This window comes from Salmo salar, chromosome 04, assembly GCF_965601325.2.
Source record: "Salmo salar chromosome 04, fSalSal1, whole genome shotgun sequence".
Taxonomy (NCBI): Eukaryota; Metazoa; Chordata; class Actinopteri; order Salmoniformes; family Salmonidae; genus Salmo; species Salmo salar.
This window is the reverse complement of record NC_138294.1, coordinates 40758073-40785688: the sequence shown is the minus strand read 5'-3', so window position 1 is coordinate 40785688 and position 27616 is coordinate 40758073. Positions and strand designations below refer to the sequence as shown.

Below are 27616 nucleotides of genomic sequence, written 5' to 3'. Positions count from 1 at the left end.
TTGAGTTTTTAGTTCAGTTTGTTTGTTTGCAATATGTGATCTATAGGCTAAGAGAGCTTCATAAGCGGTTTATTGATTGTGGAGTTTGAATAGTGTGAGAAGACAACCTATTTGGTGAGAATCACAACATAGGGTACAAAATCTATCTCTTAAAGGGTCAGTAGCCAACCTCGGGTGTACAATTTGAAGTTATTCTGCAGTTATTCTATTGCTTGTATTCTGTTAGCAATAAAATGTAGATGTTAATAGTATCTTCTGATTACAATTATTGTCTCATATTTTACTTAAATGCAATATATTAGATTCCAAAATATAAGTAGGTATATCTAGCTGTCCGATAACACATTCTGATGGAGTGGCTTGTCCTGCACTTTGTAAAAACCCACAGTACATTGAGTGAATGTTGGAAAAAGATCATGGTTCCTTTATAGACAACATAACATAGCAATGTGAATGCAAAGAGGACTCGTTCCACAAAATAAGTGAATTGAACTGGCAAAAGAGTACTCATTCAAAGGCAATGGCAATGTGAATACAAAGAGAGCTTCACTTGAAAGAGAACTGAAATTGGTTCTTTTAAAGAGGACTATATGTGAAAAAAACCTAAAACATTCTCCTTTCAGGTTGCAGAGGCTTCGATTTCCTCCTTAACTTTATTTAATTTAATGACAAGAAGGTGGAAATAAATGCGGAAAGTATGCATACTTTCCTTATGAAAGACTATTTTCCACCACTATGCTCAAGTGGCTAAATGCTAATCCCGGATATTGTGTATCGTGTTCGGCCAATCAGGTTGCCACAGTCTGTTCTCAGAGCATGTTTGCCGGTGTTAGAGCCGATTTGGACATATTTGTATAAAAGACAGAACATACAGAGTTCCATGTACGTTTGTGTAATATATTAAATATGAATGTATATCATGAAATATTAGGTACGTACATTTATGATTTATATTTACCTGATTTGAGATATATTAATCTGTTGTTAGTTTAACTTAGTTTTTGACTAGAAAAAGTGACTTTTCTTGGCTGCCTAGGAGAATTTACGCAGCAGGTTAGGAGAATTGGGTTAGGGTTAGCTAAAATGCTAAACATTTTCCCCAGTGTGACTCGAACATATCTAGCTACAACCAGGTCTGCCCTAAGAACAGGCTTGGTTTCCATTAATGCGATGCTGCTAAAGCAGTAGGTGTTTCTCTTAAAAGAAACTGAACATTTGGTCTGATAGTTTCAACCTGATCGGCTGAACTTGATACAAAATGCCCAGGATTAGAATTTAGCCACTCTAGCATGGTGGTGTTTCATAAGAAAAGTATTTCCCTCATTTTGTTCCCACCTTGTCACCATTAAATAAAGTTAAGGAGGAAATCAAATCCTATCGAGTACCACAGGATGAGTCATAATAGCCATAAAAACTAAAGGTAAACCCGAGAAACGGTTCCAATTTTTTTTTCCCCATTCACTTTTCCATCAGGATTTTAGAACTACTTCATAAATTATAAGGTCTGTATTTCATGTAGGCATACCCTGGCGTGACGTTTTGATAACCATGCAAATCTCTCTCGGACAAAGTCACTTTTATCATTATATTTGCCTGTAATTACCCTCCAAAAAGAAAATGCTAATTAGTCTCTAATGTTACTATCATACAGAACTACACATCTTGTTGCAAGCTTTGATGTCATCCCTCAAGGCACATTTCTCCATGCAAACTCATTGACAAGTAGAAAGCAGGGTTGCCATGTTCACGGTTTTCGTGCTATTGGGCAACTTTGAAAACGCTGTCGCGGGTGAAAATGTATTGGTTGTAGGTTTTTGGGCTACTTCTAAGTTGCACCGCAGCCACCATGGCATTTCTCTTAAAATATATATATATATAAATATATATATTTCACTGTGACCTGCTCCTGCTGACTATCAGGCAGTGAGGCAGGCTGTTGTTGAGTGAGTGAGTGGTGGGGAGGGCCAGAGGGGTGTGTGTGTCACGCCTGCTCCCGCTCTTCCCCCCTGGCACTCGAAGGCGCCAGGCTCCTCAAAATTACACACTCCTGCCACCATCATTACGAACACCTGCCTTCCCTCGTCACATGCATCAGCGTATTATTGGACTCACCTGGACTCAATCACCTGTTTATTACCTCCCTTATATTTGTCAGTTTTCCAGCTCTATTCCCCGCTGCTGCATTAGTTGTCTTACATCTGTGTATTACCTGGTTCTGACGCTGTTCTGTCCTGTTTTCATGTCTGTTCTGATTAAATGTTGACTCCCCGTACCTGCTGCTCTTCTCCATCGGTCCTTACATAATGCCGCAGCCATCAAATTAAACATCGGGGAGTGCTGGCGGTTTGGTTGGTGGTGACGTCCGGTCCGGGGACTGCCACCGATGGAACCGGGGGTGCCTTAGCTGGATTGTTGGGCTTCCATGCCCTAGCTGGCTCGAGAGGTTTCCTTTCCCCGGTTGGCTCGGAAGACGCCCATCCCACGTCAGGCCTCAGCCAGACCGTCAGGTTTTTACACCCAGCCGGCTCGTCAGGCTGCGACGCCTCAGCCGGATCATCGGGCTCCCACGCCTCAGCCGGATCGTCAGGATTTTACGCCCAGCCAGCTTGTCCAGCGCCTGTGCCACAGCCGGCCCGTCAGGCTCACCCAGGTGGGATGCAGGGTGGCGCCCCTACAGGGGGGAGGGGGGGGGGGGTAATGTCACGCATGCTCCCGCTCTTCCCCCCCTGGCGTTCGAAAGAGCCAGGTTCCCCAGAATTACGCACTCCTGAATGCTGATTGGTTAAAAGCGCATTCCAGCCGGTGTCTATTCCACAAGTTACCACCAGCTAAATCTAAGTTACCACTGGGTAAATCTATGATGTTAAAATGCCTATTTACTCTGTTCCACCTGACTGTTCCACTGTCTCATTAGCCCAGACAGGGAAGTCATGAACTTGATCTCCAATATAAAAAGCATCTAATATCAAAAGCATTCGACAAATGTAGTTTTCAACAGCATAGATTTGTATAAACCTTGCTGTCTGTCTCTCTGACATTTGCAACGTTGTTTTAATATTCAAATTCAATCTCCAACTGTCCCATAGTATTGAATGTGTAGGGGTCGGGAGTTGGGAGGAGAGGCATGCAGCGTTTCTCAGCCAGTCAAGATCATGAATCAGCTGGCGTCATTTTTATGGATATATACAAAGAAATGTAAATTGAAAAAATTGTGAAACGAAATGAAGTGCAGCTAGTTTGCAGTCTTTCCAGCTTCAGTTTGAAGTTATGGTGTTAGCTGTGTTGTTGGCTAGCTCCTCTGAACAACAGTGTCCTAACGAGAGTGCACATTTTCTATGTCAGGCGAAATCATGCCTCATTAGCTCATTGTTATGGATGTATCAAAATAAATGTCACAAGAAAACAACATAAACCAATGCAGCTACTGTTCATATTCTGCCTGTACTGTTTGACTTGACTGTAAGTTAGCCGTAGTTGGCTAGCTAGTAAGCAAGGAATAAGAACGTTGCCAGCCAGTATGGCAATGGAACATTTAGAACGAATGACTGGGTCACGCCCATAGATATAGAAAAAAAAGACTGAACGACTGGGTCACATCTCTGGCAACCAAACCAATAGAACAAGCGACCAGCCAGCTTGTGGAGCAACCCTAGATTTTTGATGGAACTATATCTTGTGGAAGGATGAAATAGTATCAATATATTAATCAAAATAATGTTAAGGAAAATATGTCAATCATAACTTTTTTATTGACCAAGTCACTGGTGCTTTGATAAAATAATTTATATATTTAAAGATAATGATTAAATAATTCTACCCTGAAACATAACCATTAGGGATTATAGTTTATCTTCTCTAGGGTAGGGGTCAGTATTTTGACGTCCGGATGAAAGGCGTGCCCAAATTAAACTGCCTGCTACTCAGACTCAGAAGGTAGGATGTGAATATTATTAGTAGATTTGGATAGAAACACTCTGAAGTTTCTAAAACTGTTTGAATGATGTCTGTGTATAACAGAACTCATATGGTAGGCAAAACCCTGAGAAAAATCCAACCAGAAAGTTTAAAATCTGAGGCTTGTAGTTTTTTTAATTGATTCCCTATTCAAACTACAGTGACTTAGGGGTCATTTTGAAGTTCCTAAGGCTTCCACTAGATGTCAACAGTCTTTAGAACGTACAGGCTTCTACTGTGACCTGGAAGGGAATGACAGTCATTTCAACCAGAGTGCCATTAGATCATTCATGCGTGTGGCCGTCAGCGTGAGGTGCTTTCTTTTTCCTTTCTGAAGACAAAGGATTTGTCCGGTTGGAATATTATCGAAGATGTATGATAAAAACATCCTAAAGATTGATGCTATACATCGTTTGACATGTTTCTACAAACTGTAGTATAACTTTTTGGACTTATCATTTCAACAAAATGCACGAGCATGGCGCTTTTGGATAACTCGACTGAACGCCCGAACAAAACGGAGGTATTTGGACATAAATATGGAGTTTAGCGAACAAAACGAACATTTCTTGTGGGAGACCTGGGAGTGCATTCCGACGAAGATCAGCAAAGGTAAGGGAAGATTTATAATACTATTTCTGACTTTTTTTGACTCCAGAACTTGGCGGGTCACTGCATAGCTTGCTTTGATGGCTGAGCTCTGTACTCAGAATATTGAAAAATGTGCTTTCACCGTAAAGCTATTTTGAAATCTGACACAGCGGTTGCATTAAGGAGAAGTGTATCTATAATTCTTTCAATAACTGTTGTAAAGTTTATCAACGTTTATGATAAGTATTTTTGTAAATTGATGTGCTCATTCACCGGAAATTTTGGAGGCAAGAAATTTTCTGAACATCATGCGCCAATGTAAAATGGGGTTATTGTGTAACATGAAGTCCTATGAGTGCCATCTGATGATCATCAAAGGTTAGTGATTCACTTTAGCTGTATTTCTGGTTTTTGTGACACCTCTCCTTGCTTGGAAAATGGCTGTGTGGTTTTTCTTGTTTACGTGCTGTCCTAACACAATCTAATATTATGCTTTCGCCGTAAAGCCTTTTTGAAATCGGACATTGTGGTTGGATTAATGAGAATCTTATCTTTAAAATGGGATATAAAAGATGTATGTTTGAGAAATTTGAATTATGAGATTTTTGTCGTTTTGAATTTGGCGCTCTGCTATTTCACTGGCTGTTGAATAGTGTGTCCCGCAGGTGGGACGGTCACGTGCCACATACCCAAGAGAGGTTAAGTAGCATGTATAAGGAATAATTAAAGTATTAAACATAAGTCCAACTAGGTTGGACTGGGAGGGAGATAAATGTGTGTGTATGTGTGTGCCGAAGAAAATACCGAGAACAATTAAACTGTGTTTGACTCGATCTGGCTAGAACTCTGAGAAACTTATGATAGGACAGGGAGTACTTTTCAAGGTTTCTCTAATCTAGGGGGAATGGAACTGTCGGCTGGGTAGTGATACACAGGGGTGAGAACTCTGGAGAAGGATACAACTCACCTATTGTTCGTGTGTATGTATGTGCGTAGGATATCTACTGTTTGTGTGAAAGTAGGTGCGTAAGTAAGGAGCAAGGTTATACACTCTATCGGCAGGATAGAACAGCAGCTTCTGGTAAGACAAGGGGTGGCGGTCTGTGTATATTTGTAAACAACAGCTGATGCACGATATCTGAGGAGGTTAGAAGTCTCAAGGTTTTGCTTGCCCGAGGTAGAGTATCTCATGATAAGCTGTAGACCACACTATCTACCTAGAGTTTTCATCTGTATATTTCGTAGCTGTCTCCATACCACCACAGACTGATGCTGTCACTAAGACCGCATTCAATGAGCTGTATACCGCCATAAGCAAACAAGAAAACACTCATCCAGAGGCGGAGGGGACTTTAATGCAGGGAAACTTAAGATATTACAGTTTTTAATGTCCCGTTGGTAGGATATACGTGCTTTTAGTTTGTCCCATTTATTTTCCAGTGATTGTACGTTGGCTAAAAGTACCAATGCTCCTTATAGGACAAATCGCTGCACTTTATACTTGTCACGGCTGTTGAAGGGAGCAGACTAAAGTGCAGCGTGGTTGTAGTTCCACATTTTATTTAATCCGTGAAACTTTGCGATACATAAATAACTGAATTGACAAAAACAACAAACCGTGATGCAGAGAGAAACAAACACTACTCAAAATATAATAACCCACAAAACCCAGGAAGAAAAATCCCTACTTAAATATGATCTCCAATTAGAGACAACGAGGACCAGCTGCCTCCAATTGGAGATCAACCCCAAAAAAACAACACACAAATAGAAAACTAGAACTAAACATAGAAAAAAAACACAACACCCCGTCACGCCATGACCTACTCTACCATAGAAAATAACATCTTACTATGTTCAGGACGTGACAATACTCTTCTGTAAACCCCATATACCCGTTGCAAGACCCACTGATTGATGCTAATTTATATAACCCACTTAAGCCTCACTCCCCCCTATCTGAGATATCTACTGCAGCCCTCATCCTCCACATGATGATGAGGGCTGACCCACAGCAACGGCACCGGAGAAAAGGCAGAAGGAGTGGTCTTCTGGTCTGACTTTGGACATGCGCACACCACCCACCGCTTCTGAGTATATTACTCGCTAATGTCCAGTCGCAAGGTAGACTAAATTAGAGCAAGGGTTACTTTCCAGAGAGACATTCGATATTGTAACATATTCTGTTTCACGGAAACATGTCTCTCTTGCGATATGCTGTCGGAGTCGGTACAGCCACCTGGATTCTCTGTAAGATGCGCCGACAGGAATAAACATCTCTCCATGAAGAAGAAGGGTGGGGGTGTATGTTTCATGATTAACATCTCATGGTGTAATTGTAACAACATACAGGAACTGAAGTCCTTTTGTTCACCTGACCTAGAATTCCTCACAATCAAATGCCGACCGTATTATCTTCCAAGGGAATCCTCCTTGGTTATTGTCACGGCTGTGTATATTCCCCCACAAGCCAATACCACGACGGCCCTCAAGGAACTTCACTGGACTTTATGCAAACTGGAAACCATATATCTTGAGACTGCATTTATCCTCTCTAGGCTAGGCGGGACGAATTCGTCCCACCTACGTAACAGCCACGGCTATCCTGTGGCGCGATTTTCAAAACCTTAAAAATCCTATTACTTCAATTTCTCAAACATATGACTATTTTACAGCCATTTAAAGATAAGACTCTCGTTAATCTAACCACACTGTCCGATTTCAAAAAGGCTTTACAACGAAAGCAAAACATTAGATTATGTCAGCAGAGTACCAAGCCAGAAATAATCAGACACCCATTTTTCAAGCCAGCATATAATGTCACCAAAACCCAGAAGACAGCTAAATGCAGCACTCACCTTTGATGATCTTCATCAGATGACAACCCTAGGACATTATGTTATACAATACATGCATGTTTTGTTCAATCAAGTTCATATTTATATCAAAAACCAGCTTTTTACATTAGCATGTGACGTTCAGAACTAGCATACCCCCCGCAAACTTCCGGGGAATTCGCTAACATTTTACTAAATTACTCACGATAAACGTTCACAAAAAGCATAACAATTATTTTAAGAATTATAGATACAGACCTCCTCTATGCACTCGATATGTCCGATTTTAAAATAGCTTTTTGGTGAAAGCACATTTTGCAATATTCTAAGTACATAGCCCAGGCATTACGGGCTCGCTATTTAGACACCCGGCAAGTTTAGCACTCACCATAATCATATTTACTATTATAAAAATTTCATTACCTTTTGTTGTCTTCGTCAGAATACACACCCAGGACAGCTACTTCAATAACAAATGTTGGTTTGGTCCAAAATAATCCATCGTTATATCCGAATAGCGGCGTTTTGTTCGTGCGTTCCAGACACTATCCGAAATAGTAAAGAAGTGTCGCGCGCTTGGCGCAATTCGTGACAATAAAATTCTAAGTATTCCATTACCGTACTTCGAAGCATGTCAATCGCTGTTTAAAATCAATTTTTACGACATTTTTCTCGTAGAAAAGCGATAATATTCCGACAGGGAATCTCCTTTTCGGCAAACAGAGGAAAAAATCCCAAAGGCGGGGGCGGTCGGGGTCACGCGCATAAGCTAGTGTCTCTTGATGGGCCACTTGAGAAAGGCGATAATGTGTTTCAGCCTGGGGCTGGAATGACGACACTGTTTTTTCCCGGGCTCTGAGCGCCTATGGACGACGTGGGAAGTGTCACGTTAGAGCAGAGATCCTTAGTAAATGATAGAGATGGAAAAGAAGTTCAACAAATGGTCAGACAGGCCACTTCCTGTAAAGGAATCTCTCAGGTTTTGACCTGCCATTTGAGTTCTGTTATACTCACAGACACCATTCAAACAGTTTTAGAAAATTTAGGGTGTTTTCTATCCATATGTAATAAGTATATGCATATTCTAGTTACTGAGTAGGAGTGGTAACCAGATTAAATCGGGTATGTTTTTTATCCAGCCGTGTCAATGCTGCCCCCTAGCCCTAACAGGTTATTGTAGTTGGGGATTTTAACTAAGCAAATTTGAGAACAAGGCTACCTAAATTCTCTCAACATATTGACTGTAGTACTCGCGCTGGTAAAACACTGGATCACTGCTACTCTAACTTCCGCGATACATACAAGGCCCTCCCCCACCCTCCTTTTGGGCAAATCTTATCACAACTCCATTTTGCTCCTCCCTTCCTATAGGCAGACTATTCAACGTTTGTCTGACCAATCGGAATTCACGCTTCAAGATTGTTTTGATTACACAGACTGGGACATGTTCCAGATAGCCTCAGAGAATAATATTGACGTATATGCTGATTCGGTGAGTGAGATAAGGAAGTGTATTGGTGATGTTGTACACACTGTGACTATTAAAACCTACCCTGACCAGAAACCATGGATAGATGGCGGCATTTGAGCAAAACTGAAAGCGCGAACTACCGCATTTAACCATGGAAAGGAGACTGGGAATATGGCCGAATACAAACAGTGTAGTTATTCCCTCCGCAAGGTAATAAAACAAGCGAAAAGTCAGTATAGAGACAAAGTGGAGTCGCAATTCAATGACTCAGACACCGACGTCTTGCTTCCAGTCAAACAGTGCCACCGATGCGGCCCGCTACCAAGGACTGTGAGCTTGACTAAAAATAAGGAGCATTTGCCTGCCATAGCCTGAGGGCCGACGTGAGTAAGACATTTAAACGTGTTAACCCTCATAAGGCTGCCGGCTCAGACGGCATCCCTAGCCGCGTCCTCAGAGCATGCGCAGACCAGCTGGCTGGCATGTTTACGAACATATTCAATCTCTCTCAATCCCAGTCTGCTGTTCACATGTGCTTCAAGATGGCATAGCAGAGAATCAGCCTTCCTGAGATACCTGAGATAAAAACCTGAGATAACCAACCCTGTAAACGGGTTTGGTAACTCATGAGGTTTCTTGGGTCTCCATCAAACTAGGTGAATCTGCCATTGATGGAACCAACTACAAAATACATTACAATTGGATATTCTGGTGCCGCTCTGGCAATTTAAAATATCGATTGAGGAACTTCTTACTGAGAAAAGTAACAGTTTTTCTTGAATATTTGTGTTGTGCTTTATTTTAGTTTGTTACATCATATCTAATTTTAATTTGGTTTTGTCTTGAATTGAATATGCAGGGCTCCCTGTTGAAAGATATCCAGGTCTCAATGGGGACTCCCTGTTTAAATAAAGGTAAAATGAAATATAATACAAAAATCATTAGAAAAATGTAAGCACAAATAATAGTCAGTGATGTATAACATAGTTGTATAGTTATTTTTTTTGTTGTGATAATACTGCAGTCTTTTGACTTCAAGCAACCTACAGTCGTCATTCTGCCGGCATTTTTCGGCATAGTGTTATCATATAGGCACATTTAACAATCTTCTTTCCGGTCCGTGTGGATAGTGAAAAAATATATTTATATCACACCCTGTGAAGTCCAAGATGCCAAAACACATCAGAACTTTGTGGAATCTCTTCTATTGAACATGCCACTTTATTATAGGCAGTTTACTATTATGAAGAGTGGCTTGGTCTGATTTATTCATACTGCACTTGCCCGCTCCTGCTAGAATTCTGTCCGACTCCCACCAGCTACCACAAAACTGATCCCGAAGGCAGTACTGCTATTTTATTTTAGGCGCATGTGACAGCTCACTTGCCAGCCATGTTCCCAGTAATTTTGTGCCTTATCGCAATATCAAAATGCACAAAAATAACATGAGAAATAGATAAAAAATTACCAGAGATTCTCACGTGAACCATTATATTAGGATTACCCGGAATTACTGGGCTGTATTAGCCAAGTATAGACCTAGTTTGAAGAAAGCAGAGTTGTAGAGGGAGCAGACACTTGCACTTTCTCTTGAGGTATGTTTTACAGCCTACCTTTCAGGAGCAGGACGATTTTTAAACGGAGTGAAATATGGGTGATCCATAATTATTTCTAGGCAATTTAGTAAACTATAGCCTAATCATATTTAGAAAGTTAATTTCCTTGGAACGATAACTGCCCTGTGCGTCTCCACCCATTCATAGGCTGTGTAGATTACTATTTAGTTGAGACCACACACGCAACTGATCTTGCACATATGGCTACTGAACTTGAAGCATCAAGAATGATAAGAACAGACACTTGCACTTTCTCTTAAGCTACATTTTGCAAATTGGATATTTAGGAGAGGGATGATTTGCAGTCAGAGACAAATAAATGGGTAATCAACATTTATAGAAAAGGAAAATGGTATACCCACATTGTGCTTTTGTGTTTTCAGCTATGATACATTTTTCTGATTGCAGCTCGACTGTTTTGAGCACAACACTTTTAGGTAAACATTTTTTTTTAAATAGTATTTTTTTGGAGGGGGTGGGGCTTGCCTGTTTTGCTTGTTATTTTGGCATTCATTTTGTCACATATCAGTTTGCAAACAATGTAAAAATAAAATATCATTGAGCTAATAAAGCCTCATACAAACATGGTCTCTTTTTTGCTTTGTTGAGTAAGGCAGCTCCAAAATGCAGGTGTTTCAGCCTAGCTCAGTGCTTTCAGTGGTGGTGGTGGTGGGGCTAGCCAGCAGAAAATACAGAGCGCTGCGCCTGATTGGCTCAGTTTTCTGTTATGATTGGCTCCGTTTTCTGTCACTCATGGGACAGTACATCATCACTAATTGTAAGGTTAGAGTTATATTAGAAGTGCCCATGCAAGAAGTCTCAAAGTCTTTGGCCACATATAGAATGGCATCAAATCACGTTATATCTACAGTAGCTTTGATTGGACTGTCAAAATATTAGCTAGCAGTTGTCAAGTCATCAATCTACTGGCAAATCCTTTTTACTCCTTGTCATATGAAGAGAAATAATTAACAGAAATTATAGATAAAACTTATCGGTGCTCATCGGCCATTGCATATAAAGATTACACAACAAGTTGGAAATCGCAAATTCAATAATGAGTCGTTTGGAAGGAATCAGTGGCTAACTGCAAGTGTTGTAAAGAAACCACTAACGTTAGTCTGCTATTCAATAGAGTGGCTGTGTTCTTTTCCCGAGTTCCCACCACCAGAGAATGCCAGACTTTGATGACAAAGTTTGATGACAAAATTTGCCATCAAAGGACTGCTGCGCCATCTTCACAAGGTGAGTCCAAAAATGTCTTGCTGCTGCATAAATTGTGTAATATGCAAGGGAGAAATGTATACTGCTAAGTAAGTAATACTAAGTGTATGTTGTGTAGTAAGCTGTTAGTAGCCCATGTGCCTCACCCTAATAATTTGGTCTATTTTCACCAGCGCAGTATTGTAAACACATCGTTCATGGCCGAATGTGTGCTTGTTTGGCTACTTTTTTTGAACAGCTTTGACAGTGCTACTGATAGTAGTTGTGGTGCTTGGCTTGCACGTGCAAATTCAGCACACACAACATTCTATAATATAATTCTGTTATTTGAAGTGTCAAATTAAAAGCTTATTTAACGCGTCAAATAGTGTTATATGACGTGTATCTTTTTTTGACACGCAAAGACCCAAATGGCGTTCAATGTGCCTCACCCTAATAATTTGGTCTATTTTGACCACTTAATTTCGCCTACTGTTCTAACTTGGTGGTGGACAAATAGCCTATAACCTGTTTTAGAGAAATGTAATCATCAAATATTGTTAGAGCTTTCATTGTCTGTTTATATGCCCCATGTATTTATCCTACGGTTCTGACATGTATAGGGTGTGGTGGTTCATTTCTGCATTACCAAATGAGGAGAGTTACAAACTTCACACACCAGTCAGAGTTATACTTAAACTACATCTTTAATAATAAGAGCTTTGCAATAGCACTGACTTTCAATGATGCGCCATTTCTAATGAACCATTGAAAAGTGACAACACAAAAGTACAACGATCTTTTATAGCCAATATACACCCCTCTCAACCTACATGACAAACCACAGATTTTAGGAACAGTTCACAAAAAAATACTTGAGAGAGGAGTATCCCATAGCCAGATAGCATTTGCTATAAATTATCGTTCAATTTGGTCCCTAAGACGAGGTTCTAATCCGGTTCCTGGTACTTCATAGCACAAAAACACCATCTCATCCAATGGCATAAATCAATTGTCAACTCCAGATACTCCCATCTCAAGTAAACCCCCTCTTGACCCCACTCCTGGACAAGCTCACTGAGGGGAGTGAGACTCTAGGTCATACACTATCCCAGGATAAGTGCAACATCAGAGAGGACATACAATGGTTCCAGACACTGCCATACACCTCCCCCCAATGCCAAAGGAGGGAGTGACTTGTGCACAGACATTGTGGAGACAAGTAATTGGTTCCCCATTAATCACACCATCCCTTCACATGGTTTAAGAGTAGGTAAAGACACATTCACATATGAAGACAATGTTCCATCCTGTCCTCGTCCCTTTCTGATATTCTGCATAGCACCAGAGACATGTAAAAGACAAGTCTGACCTCTCCCTGCTCTGGGCCCCAAGTGACTGAGCCCCAGCTGAGGGAAGAAATGCAACTGCCAACACTAGTGTATTAGAAATACATTCTAGTAGACACGTATATCACATAAACATATTATGCAATGCAAGCATTATAACATAATCTTGCAATTTTCCACAACAAGGGTGTGTACTGTAAGAATGGCCCATGTTCTGTATTCTGTAGCTGTACATTTCAAAAGGGCTGAACAAATAGTTATATTGACTATGTCTGTGCTCATTAATGTCTTAATCGAAATTACAGATTGCCTCTTATCCGCTTGTCGTCCCCTTATGCCATAGTTTGAACATCTCAATTGTCAGTAGAAACTACATTTGTTTAAGCAAGTCAGCCATATCTCCCAAGTGGCACTGCAGTCTAAGCCACTGCATCTCAGTGTAAGAGGCATCACTGCAGTTCCTGGTTTGAATCCAGGCTGCATCACATCTGGCTGTGATTGGGAGTCCCATAGGGCAATGTAACGGTTTGGCTGGGGTAAGACGTCATTGTAAATAATATTTTAAAAAAAATGTAAGCATTAAATGAGGCCAAATTAACTGTTTTGCTACCAGACAAGGCTCCGCTGATAGCCAGGTGATAAGCAGTTTTTGGGCACCGTTATAGTACAATTAATGTATTCTTTATTGTTGTGTTGTGTAGTGGCTTTGTTGGCATGCATCCCAATTTTTTTTATTTTGTTTGCCCCACCAAGTTTTACTAAAATTGTCACTGACCTAAATGCACTATTACCTTCAACTTGGCTCAATTTACATTTCCAATTTCCCAACCTGACATAGCCTACCAGGCTAGAAAGGGCTCTGCGTCTCAACCAATAGCCAATACAGGCTAAATATCCCAAGCAGGGCTACAGCAACTTCCGGAGAGGGTCAGGCTCTTGGGCTTTCCGGTGGCCACATGTCGTTCTGGGTTCTACTGCGCGATTAAATATCAATAATTTAGAATTGATCAGAATAAATGTTCTGTATATTCTCAAATTGAAAAAACTGACACATCCAGCTTACTTGTGAAGCAAAGGCAGCTGCAATGTGCTATATTTGTCACACGGCACCCAGACCCCCAAACGACTTCCTATTTGTACTTGATCTTTCACCCCCCAACTAGGAGAGGAGAGGTAGGCTACTGAACTTCAAGAATTGCATTCTGTGTGTAAATGATGTGAGGAAAAGTTGTTTTTAATACAATAGGTAGGCTAACTCATACAAAGCAAAAAGACAACCATTTCCAAATTATCTGCGGGACACAAAACCTTTTTCATCCCATAGGTGTGTCTGACCTCCCACTTCCCCCCTCAGCATGAATAAAATGCCAACTGTGCTGCAATGATCTCTGTCACGACACGCAGGTCCTGCGTTGCATCGCAAAGGAAGGCAGCCCTCTAGCTTGGTCCTTCTTTTTCTGGGGGCTTAATACAGAGAGTGGGTTTGACCATGATGGTTTCAGGACAGTGGGTTGTATAAGGGAGGAACTAAGGAGGGAAGAAAGAAGGAAGGAAGGGAAGGAGAATGGGGAATGGAGGGACTTCAGAAGAACCACAATAAATGTATACAAAAAATGTAATTATACCACCACCCAAAAGGGCATGTGGCGAGTGGGAGTGGTGCATGTGCTCAGCACAGCTAGACTCCTTTCTGGGCATGTGCCTGAATGGAGAAAAAAAGGGAATGGGAGGGAGGAAGAGAGGGGTAGTTGGTAGGACAGTATCGCTGATCTAGGCGGTGGAGTTGAAGGCCCCATGGAAACCGTAGGGAACGTTGACAGGCACCTCAGCTCTCCCTAGCTCCTCCCATGTCCTGGCATTCAGAACCAGGAGGAATGTCCTCTTATCCTGGATAGAGAGAATCTTCCAGATTCATCTACATCAACACTCAAGAACATTAATGATGAACCTCAATCAACACTCTAAAACATTCTAAATTAATCTTTATCAATACCGTAAAAGTATTGCAAGGTTCTGAAATGCTGTAACTTGAGGTTGCTGCCCAGTAAATGTCCCCAAATGACTCTAATGAATGGGTGAGTAAACTGAACAACCTGAACAAGCTTGTCGTATGAATACGATTGATGACAAGTTAAAGTTTTTTTCCACTGAAAATGAAAACCGCCGCTTACCCACATATGGGTTAGAAATGGTAGATATGGACACTGACAAGCATCTAAATTGGAATGCATCGTCTGTACAGTAACATGCATTACATGATCTTAGAGCTCAGTCTTTGCTTCAAATCGCTGTAGGGGTTTTGACTGACAGCTGCTCTGAACTTAAGCACGGCAAGAAGTTGCCCCCATCCCTCCCGCTAATTGGTCCACTTTTGCAAATGTTTTGTTTAGAGCCCTACCAATAACTCATTTCAACTGTTTGACTGATATTAGCCTTTCACCGGAAAAAAATTGTATCGGCCTTTATTCCACGGATAAAGCGTCGATATTAGTAGTTGGTTTTCGGAAATCTGCAATGGGGCTGGCAGGTAGCCAAGTGGTTAGAGTGTTGGACCAGTAACCGAAAGATTGCTAGATCAAATCCCCAAGCTGACAAGGTGAAAATCTGTCCTTCTGCCCCTGAACAAGGCAGTTAACCCACTGTTCCTAGGCTGTCATTGTAAATAAGAATTTGTTCTTAACTGGCTTGCATAGTTAAATAAAAAAATGTAGCAAAAAGCAAGACAGTTGCACACATATATCGTTCAGGGTATGTGCTTGCATTCATGATGAAATACGATTGTTAGCTAGCCAGCCAAATTAGAAAATTTGTGGCAAACAATTTTCTGCATTAACTTTTTCAGTCATAAGTGCACGACATTTGCAGTTGAAATATATAGCCAATACATGTTGTATTGAAAAACAGTGTACATTTAAAGTCGGGAATTTTACATCCACCTTAGCAAAATACATTTAAACTCAGTTTTTCACAATTCCTGTCATTTAATCTTAGTAAGAATTCCCTGTCTTAGGTCAGTTAGGATCATCACTTTATTTTAAGAATGTGTAATGTTAGAATAATTAGAGTGATTTATTGAATCTTTTATTTCTTTCATCTCATTCCCAGTGGGTCAGAAGTTTACATACACTCAATTAGTATTTGGTAGCATTGCCTTTAAATTGTTTAACTTGGGTCAAACGTTTTAATTAGCCTTCCACAAGCTTCCCACAATAAGTTGGGTGAATTTTGACTGAGTCATGTTTGTATGCCTCCTTGCCCGCACACGCTTTTTCAGTTCTGCCCACAAATTTTCTATAGGATTGAGGTCAGGGCTTTGTGATGGCCACTCCAATACCTTGACTTTGTTATCCTTAAGCCATTTTGCCACAACTTTGGAAGGATACTTGGGGTCATTGTCCATTTGGAAGACCCATTTGCAACCAAGCTTTAACTTCCTGACTGATGTCTTGAGATGTTGCCTGTTGGGGGTAGGGAGCAGTATTGACACGGCCGGATAGAAAACGTACCCGATTTAATCTGGTTACTACTCCTGCCCAGTAACTACAATATGCATATAATTATTGTCTTTGGATAGAAAACACCCTAAAGTTTCTAAAACTGTTTGAATGGTGTCTGTGTATAACAGAACTCCTATGGCAGGCAAAAACCTGAGAAGATTCCTTACAGGAAGTGCCCTCTCTGACAAGATCTTGTTCTTCTTGTCTCTGTTTATTGAAGACTGAGGATCTTTGCTGTAACGTGACACTTCCTACGGCTCCCATAGGCTCTCAGTTCCCGGGAAAAAGCTGAATGATATCGAGGCAGCGCCAGGCTGAAACACATTATCGCTTTTGGCAAGTGGCCGATCAGAGGACAATGGGCTTAGGCGCGTGGATAAGTCGACCCTGTGCTTTATTTTCTTTCGTCTTTTTACCTAAACGCAGATTCCCAGTCGGAATATTATCGCTTTTTTACGAGAAAAATGGCATAAAAATTGATTTTAACCTCTCTGGGCTAGGCGGGATGAATTCGTCCCACCTACGCAACAGCCAGTTGAATCCCGTGGCGCGATATTCAAATACCTTAGAAATGCTATTACTTCAATTTCTCAAACATATGACTATTTTACAGCATTTTAAAGACAAGACTCTCGTTAATCTAACCACACTGTCCGATTTCAAAAAGGCTTTACAACGAAAGCAAAACATTAGATTATGTCAGCAGAGTACCCAGCCAGAAATAATCAGACACCCATTTTTCAAGCTAGCATATAATGTCACAAAAACCCAGAAGACAGCTAAATGCAGCACTAACCTTTGATGATCTTCATCAGATGACAATCCTAGGACATTATGTTATACAATACATGCATGTTTTGTTCAATCAAGTTCATATTTATATCAAAAACCAGCTTTTTACATTAGCATGTGACGTTCAGAACTAGCATACCCCCGCAAACTTCCTGCGAATTCACTAACAATTTACTAAATTACTCACGATAAACGTTCACAAAAAGCATAACAATTATTTTTGAATGTTTTGCCTTGTGTGGTAGGTTTTGTGGGTTTTAACACTTATGTGGGTGTCATAACCAGCCATAAGATAATGCAATATATGTCACAAAAGGTCTAAATATATGTGTCATGACAGTGTTATGACCATATTATGATAGGTTATAACAAGTTGTCAGCTGTTATGACATATTATACAATGGGTGGTTCTAATCCTGAATGTTGATTGGTTAAAACCTCATTCCAGCCAGTGTCTATTCCACAAGTTACCACTGGCTAAATCTATGACGTTAAAATTCCTATTTACTCAGTTCTATCTTATTGTGCAATCCACTGACTCATCAGCCCAGCCAGGCAATGTATAAACTTGATCTCCACTATAAAAGCTATCTAGACATTAACTCACATTTCTTTTAGACTAACATTTAGTTTTCAACAGAGGATATTTGTATAAACCTTGCTGTCTGTCTCTCCGACATTTGAAACATTGTTTCAATCTTCAAATTCAACCTCCAGCTGTCCTGCATGTATCGTGTCGGGACAAGACAGACAGACACGTAGCGTCTGTCAATCATATGTCAATCATTATTTGAATATGTTGGTTACCCCTTGTATAAAGTGATAACGCCCACGAAGATATATTGGCGTCAACTTCGTCTCGGCCCTAAAAACACCCGTGCCAATATATCCTCCAAACACTGGCTTCTTGGGGGGCTCCTGAGTGGCTAAGCGGTCTACGGCACTGCATCTCAGTGCTAGAGGCGTCATTACAGATCCTGGCTCAATTCCAGGCTGTATCAGGTCAGGTCAGTTTGGTTGGAGCGCACCTAGTCAGTTGTACAACTGAATGCCTTCAACTGAAATGTGTCTTCCACATTTAACCCAACCCCTCTGAATCAGATAGGTGCGGGGGGCTACCTTAAATCGACATCCACATCTATGGCGCACGGGGAACAGTGGGTTAACTGCCTTGCTCAGGGGCAGAACGACAGATTTTTACATTGTCAGCTTGGGGATTTGATCCAGCAACCTTTTGGTTACTGGCCCAATGCTCTAAGCACTAGGCTACTTGACATCACAACCAGCTGTAATTGGGAGTCCCATAGGGCGGCACACAATTGGCCCAGCGTCATCCGGGTTAGGGTTTGGCCGGGGTAGAATTTGTTCTTAACTGACTTGCCTAGTTAACTAAAAGTTAAATAAAATAAATAAAAATATATTGGGCATTTTCACTTCATTATGAGATAATTATGACCGTGTCATAATGTGTTATTATGGTAAGTGTCAAGTAAGTGTTACCAAAACATTTAGGTAATAAACAGTTAGCCTGCTCGTCATAACAAGCTCTCATTGCAAGGTTGCCATAAAGTGTTTTTTACATGACCTTTGACTGTTGTAAAGCCCTGTAGTGAATCTACTCAATACATTTGCTGATGCTGACATTTAGTGGTGACATTAAGAACTGCATGTTAAAGCATAGTTTGTGAACTTGAGAACAGTGCAGTTTTAGATTTACTTTGAGACAAAGTTCAATTCATTCAGCCCTCTTATTTATTTTTTTGCTCGTGGTGCTTCAGCATAAACACTTATGCATTCTTATCCACTGCCAAAAATAGGTACAACTTAAAAATTTGTCTAAGGTAAACTGAACAAGTGTTTTGTATTTAATTTTGTATTTATAGAGGATATAAAATAAATTCAGAAAGTATAAATACCTATTGACTTATTCCACATTTTGTTGTGTTACAGGCAGAATTCAACATTTATTACATTGATTCATCACCCATCTAAGCTCAATACCCCATAACTACCAAGTGAAAACATGCTTTTTTAGAATTCTTTGCAAATGTTTTAAATGAAATACGGATATATCGAAATTAAATTCACACCCGAGTAAATACTTGTTAGAATCACCTTAGGCATCGATTACAGTTGTGAGTCCTTACGGGTAAGTCTCTAAGAGCTCCGCACACCTGGATTGTACAATATTTCAAGCCGATTTAAGTCAAAACTATAACTAGGCCACTCAGGAACATTTAATGTCGTCTTGGTAAGCAACTCCACTGTATATTTGGCATTGTGTTTTAGGCTATGGTCCTGCTGAAAGGTGAATGTGTCTCCCAGTGTCTGTTGGAAAGCAGACTGAAGCAGGTTTTCCTCTAGGATTTTGTCTTAGCTTGGCTCTTGTACGCTCAGCCCTAATTTATGTGTTCTCTGACACCTGGAGTTGGAAGACAGCGGACAAAGCCGAACGACTAGTCAGCCCGTCAAAGGTCAAATATACAGTCGTGGCTAAACGTTTTGAGAATGACACAAATATTAATTTTCAAAGTCTGCTGGCTCAGTGTCTTTAGATATTTTTGTCAGATGTTACTATGGAATACTGAAGTATAATTACAAGCATTTCATAAGTGTCAAAGGCTATTATTGACAATTACATGAAGTTGATGCAGAGTCAATATTTGCAGTGTTGACACTTTTTCAAGACCTCTGTAATCCGCCCTGGCATGCTGTCAATTAACTTCTGGGCCACATCCTGACTGATGGCAGCCCATTCTTGCATAATCAATACTTGGAGTTTTTCAGAATATGTGGGTTTTTCTTTGTCCACCCGCGTGTTGAGGATTGACCACAAGTTCTCAATGGGATAAAGGTCTGGGGAGTTTTCTGGCCACGGACTCAAAATATCGATGTCTTATTCCCCGAGCCACTTAATTATCACTTTTGCCTTATGGCAAGGTGCTCCATCATGCTGGAAAAGGCATTGTACATCACCAAACTGTTCCTGGATGGTTGGGAGAAGTTGCTCTCGGGGGATGTGTTGGTACCATTCTTTATTAATGGCTGTGTTCTTAGGCAAAATTGTGAGTGAGCCCACTCCCTTGGCTGAGAAGCAACCCCACACATGAATGGTCTCAGGATTCTTTACTGTTGGCATGACACAGGACTGATGGTAGCGCTCACCTTGTCTTCTGCGGACAAGCTTTTTTCCGGATGCCCCAAACAATCGCAAAGGGGATTCAGAGAAAATGACTTTACCCAAGTCCTCAGCAGTCCAATCCCTGTACCTTTTGCAGAATATCAGTCTGTCCCTGATGTTTTTCCTGGAGAGAAGTGGCTTCTTTGCTGCCCTTCTTGACACCAGACCATCCTCCAAAAGTCTTCGCCTCACTGTGCGTGCAGATGCACTCACACCTGCCTGCTGCCATTCCTGAGCAAGCTCTGTACTGGTGGTGCCCCGATCCCGCAGCTGAATCAATTTTAGGAGACGGTCCTGGCACTTGCTGGACTTTCTTGGGCGACCTGAAGCCTTCTTCACAACAATTGAACCGCTCTCTTTGAAGTTCTTGATGATCCGATAAATGGTTGATTTAGGTGCAATCTTACTGGCAGCAATATCCTTGCCTGTGATGCCCTTTTTGTGCAAAACAATGATGATGATGGCACGTGTTTCCTTGCAGGTAACCATGGCTGACAGAGGAAGAACAATGATTCCAAACACCACCCTCCTTTTGAAGCTTCCAGTCTGTTATTTGAACTCAATCAGCATGACAGAGTGATCTCCAGTCTTGTCCTCGTCAACACGCACACCTGTGTTAACGAGAGAATCACTGACATGATGTCAGCTGGTCCTTTTGTGGCAGGGCTGAAATGCAGTGGAAATGTTTTTGGGGGATTCAGGTCATTTGCATGGCAAAGAGGGACTTTGCAATTAATTGCAATTCATCTGATCACTCTTCATAACATTCTGGAGTATATGCAAATTGCCATCATACAAACTGAAGTAGCAGACTTTGTGAAAATTAATATTCGTGTCATTCTCAAAACTTTTGTCCACGACTATATATACACAGGTCAAATATATTACTGCCCACTACAATCTATTCCATTTCTTTTTATCCTGAAAAACTCCCTAGTCCTTGCCGATGATAAGCATACCCATAAGATGATGCAGCTACCACCATGATTGAAAATATGAAGAGTGGTACTCAGTAATGTGTTGTTTTGGATTTGCCCCAAACACTTATTCAGGACATAGAGTTAATTACTTTGCAGTTTTAGTTCAGTTTCCTATTGCAAACAGGATGAATGTTTTAAAATAACTGTATTCTCTACAGACTTCCTTCTTTTCACTTTGTCATTTAGGTTAGTATTCTGGAGTAACAATGTTGATTCATCCTCAGTTTCTTCATATCACAGCCATTAAACTTTAACTGTTTTAAAGTCACCATTTCTTGAGCGGTTTCCTTCCTCTCCCTTCCTCTCTGGCAACTGTGCACTCATGACTCCATTCTCCATTTTATGCGCACCAAAATTACAATCTGCTTCTCTGAATTGCCTTGTGAAAGCCTAACACTGTAAGATCATTTAGCTAGTCATGTTGGCAATAGAATGGCCAATGACCTTTACCTCAGTGGGCGTGACCACCACGGACAGGATGACCCCATCGTCCTCCTCCACGGCCTCCGGCGAGGGAACGAACACAGGCTCTGAGGGGAACAAACCCTTCTGGTACCACACCTTGAGACAGAGAGAGAGCAGGGATGCATACTGGTGAGGACTTAAAAAGGTAAATATGGAAAAACACCAAAAAACTTTGTAAAGTGCAAGAAAAAAAGTTGCCTATTTTCAGAGAATAACAAGTACATGATACTCATTTGATTAATCTCAATACTCCTAACTTTCCGAACCACAATCAACAGAGAAAATGGTATCCTGGGGTAGGTGGGAGTTGGGCTCTTTGGTCTGTGTTCAAAGTTTATCATGACATGTAACGATAATCTCAGTTTCTAGCAGTGCAGAAATTTTACGATCTGACTTGTTGGAAAGGTGGAATCCTATGATGGTGCCACGTTGAAAGTCACTGAGCTCTTCAGTAAGGCCATTCTACTGCCAATGTTTGTCTAAGGAGATTGCATGGCTCTGTGCTCGATTTTATAGGAACGGGTGTGGCTGCAATAGCCAAATCCACTAATTTGAAGGGGTGTCCACATTTGTATATATAGTGTACTAATACCATCACATTTCCTGCAGTACATATGGATACCTGTGAGGAATTCAAAGCAATCATGAAGGTAGCAATAAAGATGGTTGGGGGTTTCCACAGAGTGTAGTTTGAAATGTGAGGTCCAGGACCAAGGCAGGGGTTAAGTGAGTTGTATTATGAGAAACTAGTGGTATATGTTGTTCTTTGTACAAGTCTGTTCATTTTCCGAGAGGCTAAACACTGTCCTGAGGTTGAATTAATGTTGGTGTTGTTGGCCACTCTTAAACCTTATGCACACATGGCCCTCTAATCGCAATAAGCCAGAAAGCATAGAAGTCCTGATCTAGGACCACCTGTCCATATAAATCTTATCCATTATGATATGAAAGGCAAAACTGATTCTAGATCTACGCTCCTACTCTAAGACATTTCTGAATACAGGCCCTGGAATTACCTGGTCTAAACCGCACAGCCTTTAGACATACAGTTGAAGTCGGAAGTTTACATACACTTAGGTTGGAGTCATTAAAACTCGTTTTTCAAATGGCACCGCCATTTCGAATGTCAGACTTCCAAACTTCTCATGCACCAACAAATCATTCACCCAGTTTGGACTCCGCACTTGGAATTCTCCAGGCATGAAGTAATTCAAACAAATCTTGCATGCAACAACACAACCAAGCACTTCCTCCAGTCTCCCATGACGGCCAACCACAATCACCAATTAGCTCTAGGCAATGCTGTGGCTCCTTGTACATGACCATTCCCCCTAACCCCACCAACTTTAGACTCAGGAGCAGTGAAACACATTCTCTGGATTGATTTTATAAGTCTCCATTGATTTTGATGGCAGTCCACACTGATAGGCCTATATTATGATCAAATAGCCACAGGCAGCCTATTTGGCCACTGTTAAAACTGTAATTTAAAAACCTCTTACATCTAGACGTTCCGCTAGCGGAACACCTGCTCCAATATCCAATGATGGGCGTGGCGCGAAATACAAACTCCTCTAAAATCCGAAAACTTCCATTTTTCAAACATATGACTATTTTACAGCATTTTAAAGACAAGACTCTCGTTAATCTAACCACACTGTCCGATTTCAAAAAGGCTTTACAGCGAAAGCAAAACATTAGATTATGTCAGCAGAGTACCCAGCCAGAAATAATCAGACACCCATTTTTCAAGCTAGCATATAATGTCACAAAAAACAAAACCACAGCTAAATGCAGCACTAACCTTTGATGATCTTCATCAGATGACAACCCTAGGACATTATGTTATACAAGGCATGCATGTTTTGTTCAATCAAGTTCATATTTATATCAAAAACCAGCTTTTTTACATTAGCATGTGATGTTCAGAACTAGCATACCCCCGCAAACATCCGGTGAATTTACTAAATTACTCACGATAAACGTTCACAAAAAACAATTATTTTAAGAATTATATATACAGAACTCCTCTATGCACTCGATATGTCCGATTTTAAAATAGCTTTTCGGTGAAAGCACATTTTGCAATATTCTCAGTAGATAGCCCAGCCATCACGACTAGCCATTTAGACACCGACCAAGTTTAGCCCTGACCAAACTCCGATTTACTATTACAAAAGTTTGATTACCTTTGATGTTCTTCGTCAGAATGCACTCCCAGGACTGCTACTTCAATAACAAATGTTGGTTTGGTTCAAAATAATCCATAGTTATAGCCAAACAGCGGCATTTTGTTCGTGCGTTCAAGACACTATCCGAAGTGCAAATAAGGGTCACGAGCATGGCGCAATTCGTGACAAAAGATTTCTAAATATTCCATTACCGTACTTCGAAGCATGTCAACCGCTGTTTAAAATCAATTTTTATGCCATTTTTCTCGTAAAAAAGCCATAATATTCCGACCGGGAATCTGCGTTTAGGTAAACAGACGAAAGAAAACAAAGCATTCGGTCGACGCGGGCACGAGCCCGAGTCTCACAGTACTGTAACCAGCCACTACCCAAACGCGCTACTTTTTTTCAGCCAGAGCCCGCAAAGCCACGATTCAGCTTTTTTCCGCCTTCTGAGAGCCCATGGGAGCCGTAGGAAGTGTCACGTAACAGCAGAGATCCTCTGTAATGGATAGAGATAATCAAGAAGGGCAAGAAATTGTCAGACAGGGCACTTCCTGCATGGAATCTTCTCAGGTTTTGGCCTGCCAAATGAGTTCTGTTATACTCACAGACACCATTCAAACAGTTTTAGAAACTTTGGAGTGTTTTCTTTCCAAAGCTAATAATTATATGCATATTCTAGTTACTGGGCAGGAGTAGTAACCATAAAAATGGATTTTAAACAGCGGTTGACATGCTTTGAAGTACGGTAATGGAATATTTAGAATTTTTTTGTCACGAATTGCGCCATGCTCGTAACCCTGATTTACCATTTCGGATAGTGTCTGGAACGCACGAACAAAAAGCCGCTATTTGGATATAACGATGGATTATTTTGGACCAAAACAACATTTGTTATTGAAGTAGAAGTCCTGGGAGTGCATTCTGACGAAGAACACCAAAGGTAATAACATTTTTCTTATAGTAAATCTGACTTTGGTGAGTGCTAAACTTGCTGGGTGTCTAAATAGCTAGCCCTGTGATGCCGGGCTATCTACTTAGAATATTGCAAAATGTGCTTTCACCGAAAAGCTATTTTAAAATCGGACATATCGAGTGCATAGAGGAGTTCTGTATCTATAATTCTTAAAATAATTGTTATGCTTTTTGTGAACGTTTATCGTGAGTAATTTAGTACATTTTTAGTAAATTCACCGGAAGTTTGCGGGGGGTATGCTAGTTCTGAACGTCACATGCTAATGTAAAAAGCTGGTTTTTGATATAAATATGAACTTGATTGAACAAAACATGCATGTATTGTATAACATAATGTCCTAGGTGTGTCATCTGATGAAGATCATCAAAGGTTAGTGCTGCATTTAGCTGTCTTCTGGGTTTTTGTGACATTATATGCTAGCTTGAAAAATGGGTATCTGATTATTTCTGGCTGGGTACTCTGCTGACATAATCTAATGTTTTGCTTTCGTTGTAAAGCCTTTTTGAAATCGGACAGTGTGGTTAGATTAACGAGAGTCTTGTCTTTAAAATGGTGTAAAATAGTCATATGTTTGAGAAATTGAAGTAATAGCATTTCTAAGGTATTTGAATAACGCGCCACGGGATTCCACTGGCTGTTACGTAGGTGGGACGAAATCGTCCCACTGGCCCTAGAGAAGTTAAGCCATTTTGCCACAACTTTGGAAGTGTGCTTTGGGTCATTGTCCATTTGGAAGACCCATTTGCGACCAAGCTTTAACTTTCTGACTGATGTCTTGAGATGTTGCTTCAAGATATCCACATAATTTTGCTTCCTCATGTGCCATTTATTTTGTGAAGTGCACCAGTCCCTCCTGCATCAAATCACCCCCACAACATGATGCTGCCACCACCGTGCTTCACGGTTGGAATGGTGTTCTTTGGCTTGCAAGCCACCCCCTTTTTCCTCCAAACATAATGATGGTCATTATGGCCAAACAGTTATATTTTTGTTTCGTCAGACCAGAGGACATTTTTCCAAAAAGTACGATATTTGTCCCCATGTGCAGTTGCCAACCGTAGTCTGGCTTTTTTATGGTAGTTTAGGAGCAGTGGCTTCTTCCTTGCTGAGAGGCCTTTCAGGTTATGTCGATATAGGACTCATTTTACAGTGGATATAGATACTTTTGTACCCCTTTCCTCCAGCATCTTCACACGGTCCTTTGCTGTTGTTCTGGGATTGATTTGCACTTTTCGCACCAAAGTACCTTCATCTCTAGGAGACAGAACACGTCTCCTTCCTGAGCGGTATGATGGCTGTGTGGTCCCATGGTGTTTTTACTTGCATACTATTGTTTGTATAGATGAACGTGGTAACTTGTGGAGGTCTATAATTTTTTTTCTGAGGTTTTGGCTGATTTCTTTTGATTTTCCCATGATGTCAAGCAAAGAGGCACTGAGTTTGAAGGTAGGGCTTGAAATACAGCCACAGGTACACCTCCAATTGATTCAAATGATGTCAATTAGCCTATCAAGAGCTTCTAAAGCCATGACATCATTTTCTGGAATTTTCTAAGCTGTTTAAAGGCACAGTCAACTTAGTTTATGTAAACTTCTGACCCACTGGAATTGTGATACAGTGAATTATAAGTGAAATTATCTGTCTGTAAACAATTGTTAGAAAAATTACTTATGACATGCACAAAGTAGATGTCCTAACCGACTTGCCAGAACTATATGTTGTTAACAAGAAATTTGTGGAGTGGTTGAAAAACAAGTTTTAATGACTCCAACCTAAGTGTATGTAAAGTTCCAACTTTCCCTGTATGAAATACCTCGTGAGAGCGTTCGTGCGAAACCATATGCAATGCGACCACGTGTCAAGTGTTTGCAGACGGAATAAATATGTTATTGAAGAGTCTGTTAATGTAAAATGTTGTAACTGTGGTGGAGATCATATTCCCTAATTCCGTGACCTGAGCACCATGTTAGGGTAAAAGCGGCTGAGGTGTCAAGGATCAAGGCTATTCAGCAAATCTCCTAGATTATGTGGAGTGGAGAAGAGTTTTGAAGGGGCAAAAAGCCTCAGTGTTGAAGAAGATACGGCAGTGGATGCACAGCAACTAGTTGCAAATGTTATATGTCAAACAAGTTGTCTGGATACACTTATTGTGAAGGTGGATTTTGTAGCATTTATAGCTACATTTATTGTGTCCATCTTTTTTTTTTTACAATATATATTCAAAAGTATGTAGTTGCGGAGCAGAACTGCCCAACGGTCAGGAGGAATTTTGGTGGCAAAACCCTTGTTGGCAATCACAGAGGTCAGACGTTTCTTGTAGTTGGTCACCAAGTTTGCACACATCTCAGGAGGGATTTTGTCCCACTCCTCTTTGCAGATCTTCTCCAAGTCATTAAGGTTTTGAGGCTGACGTTTGGCAACTCGAACCTTCAGCTCCCTCCACAGATTTTCTATTGGATTGAGGTCTGGAGACTGGCTAGGCCACTCCAGGACCTTAATGTGCTTCTTCTTGAGCCACTCCTTTGTTGCC

General features: G+C 40.8%; 1 protein-coding gene across 1 annotated transcript in view; it reads right to left on the bottom strand.

Annotated features, from left to right (window-relative positions):
- Window positions 1-14319: 14319 nt before the first annotated feature.
- The window catches only part of LOC106602811 (carotenoid-cleaving dioxygenase, mitochondrial), a 36000-nt gene continuing 22703 nt past the window's right edge, over window positions 14320-27616 (bottom strand). Inside the window, exons 6-7 of the mRNA XM_082973799.1 lie at window positions 21937-22032; window positions 14320-14923 (exon numbers count right to left, since the gene is read on the bottom strand). Coding sequence (XP_082829925.1) covers window positions 14792-14923; window positions 21937-22032 — 228 coding nt within the window. The 3' untranslated portion in view covers window positions 14320-14791. The remainder of the gene's footprint in view (window positions 14924-21936; window positions 22033-27616) is intronic.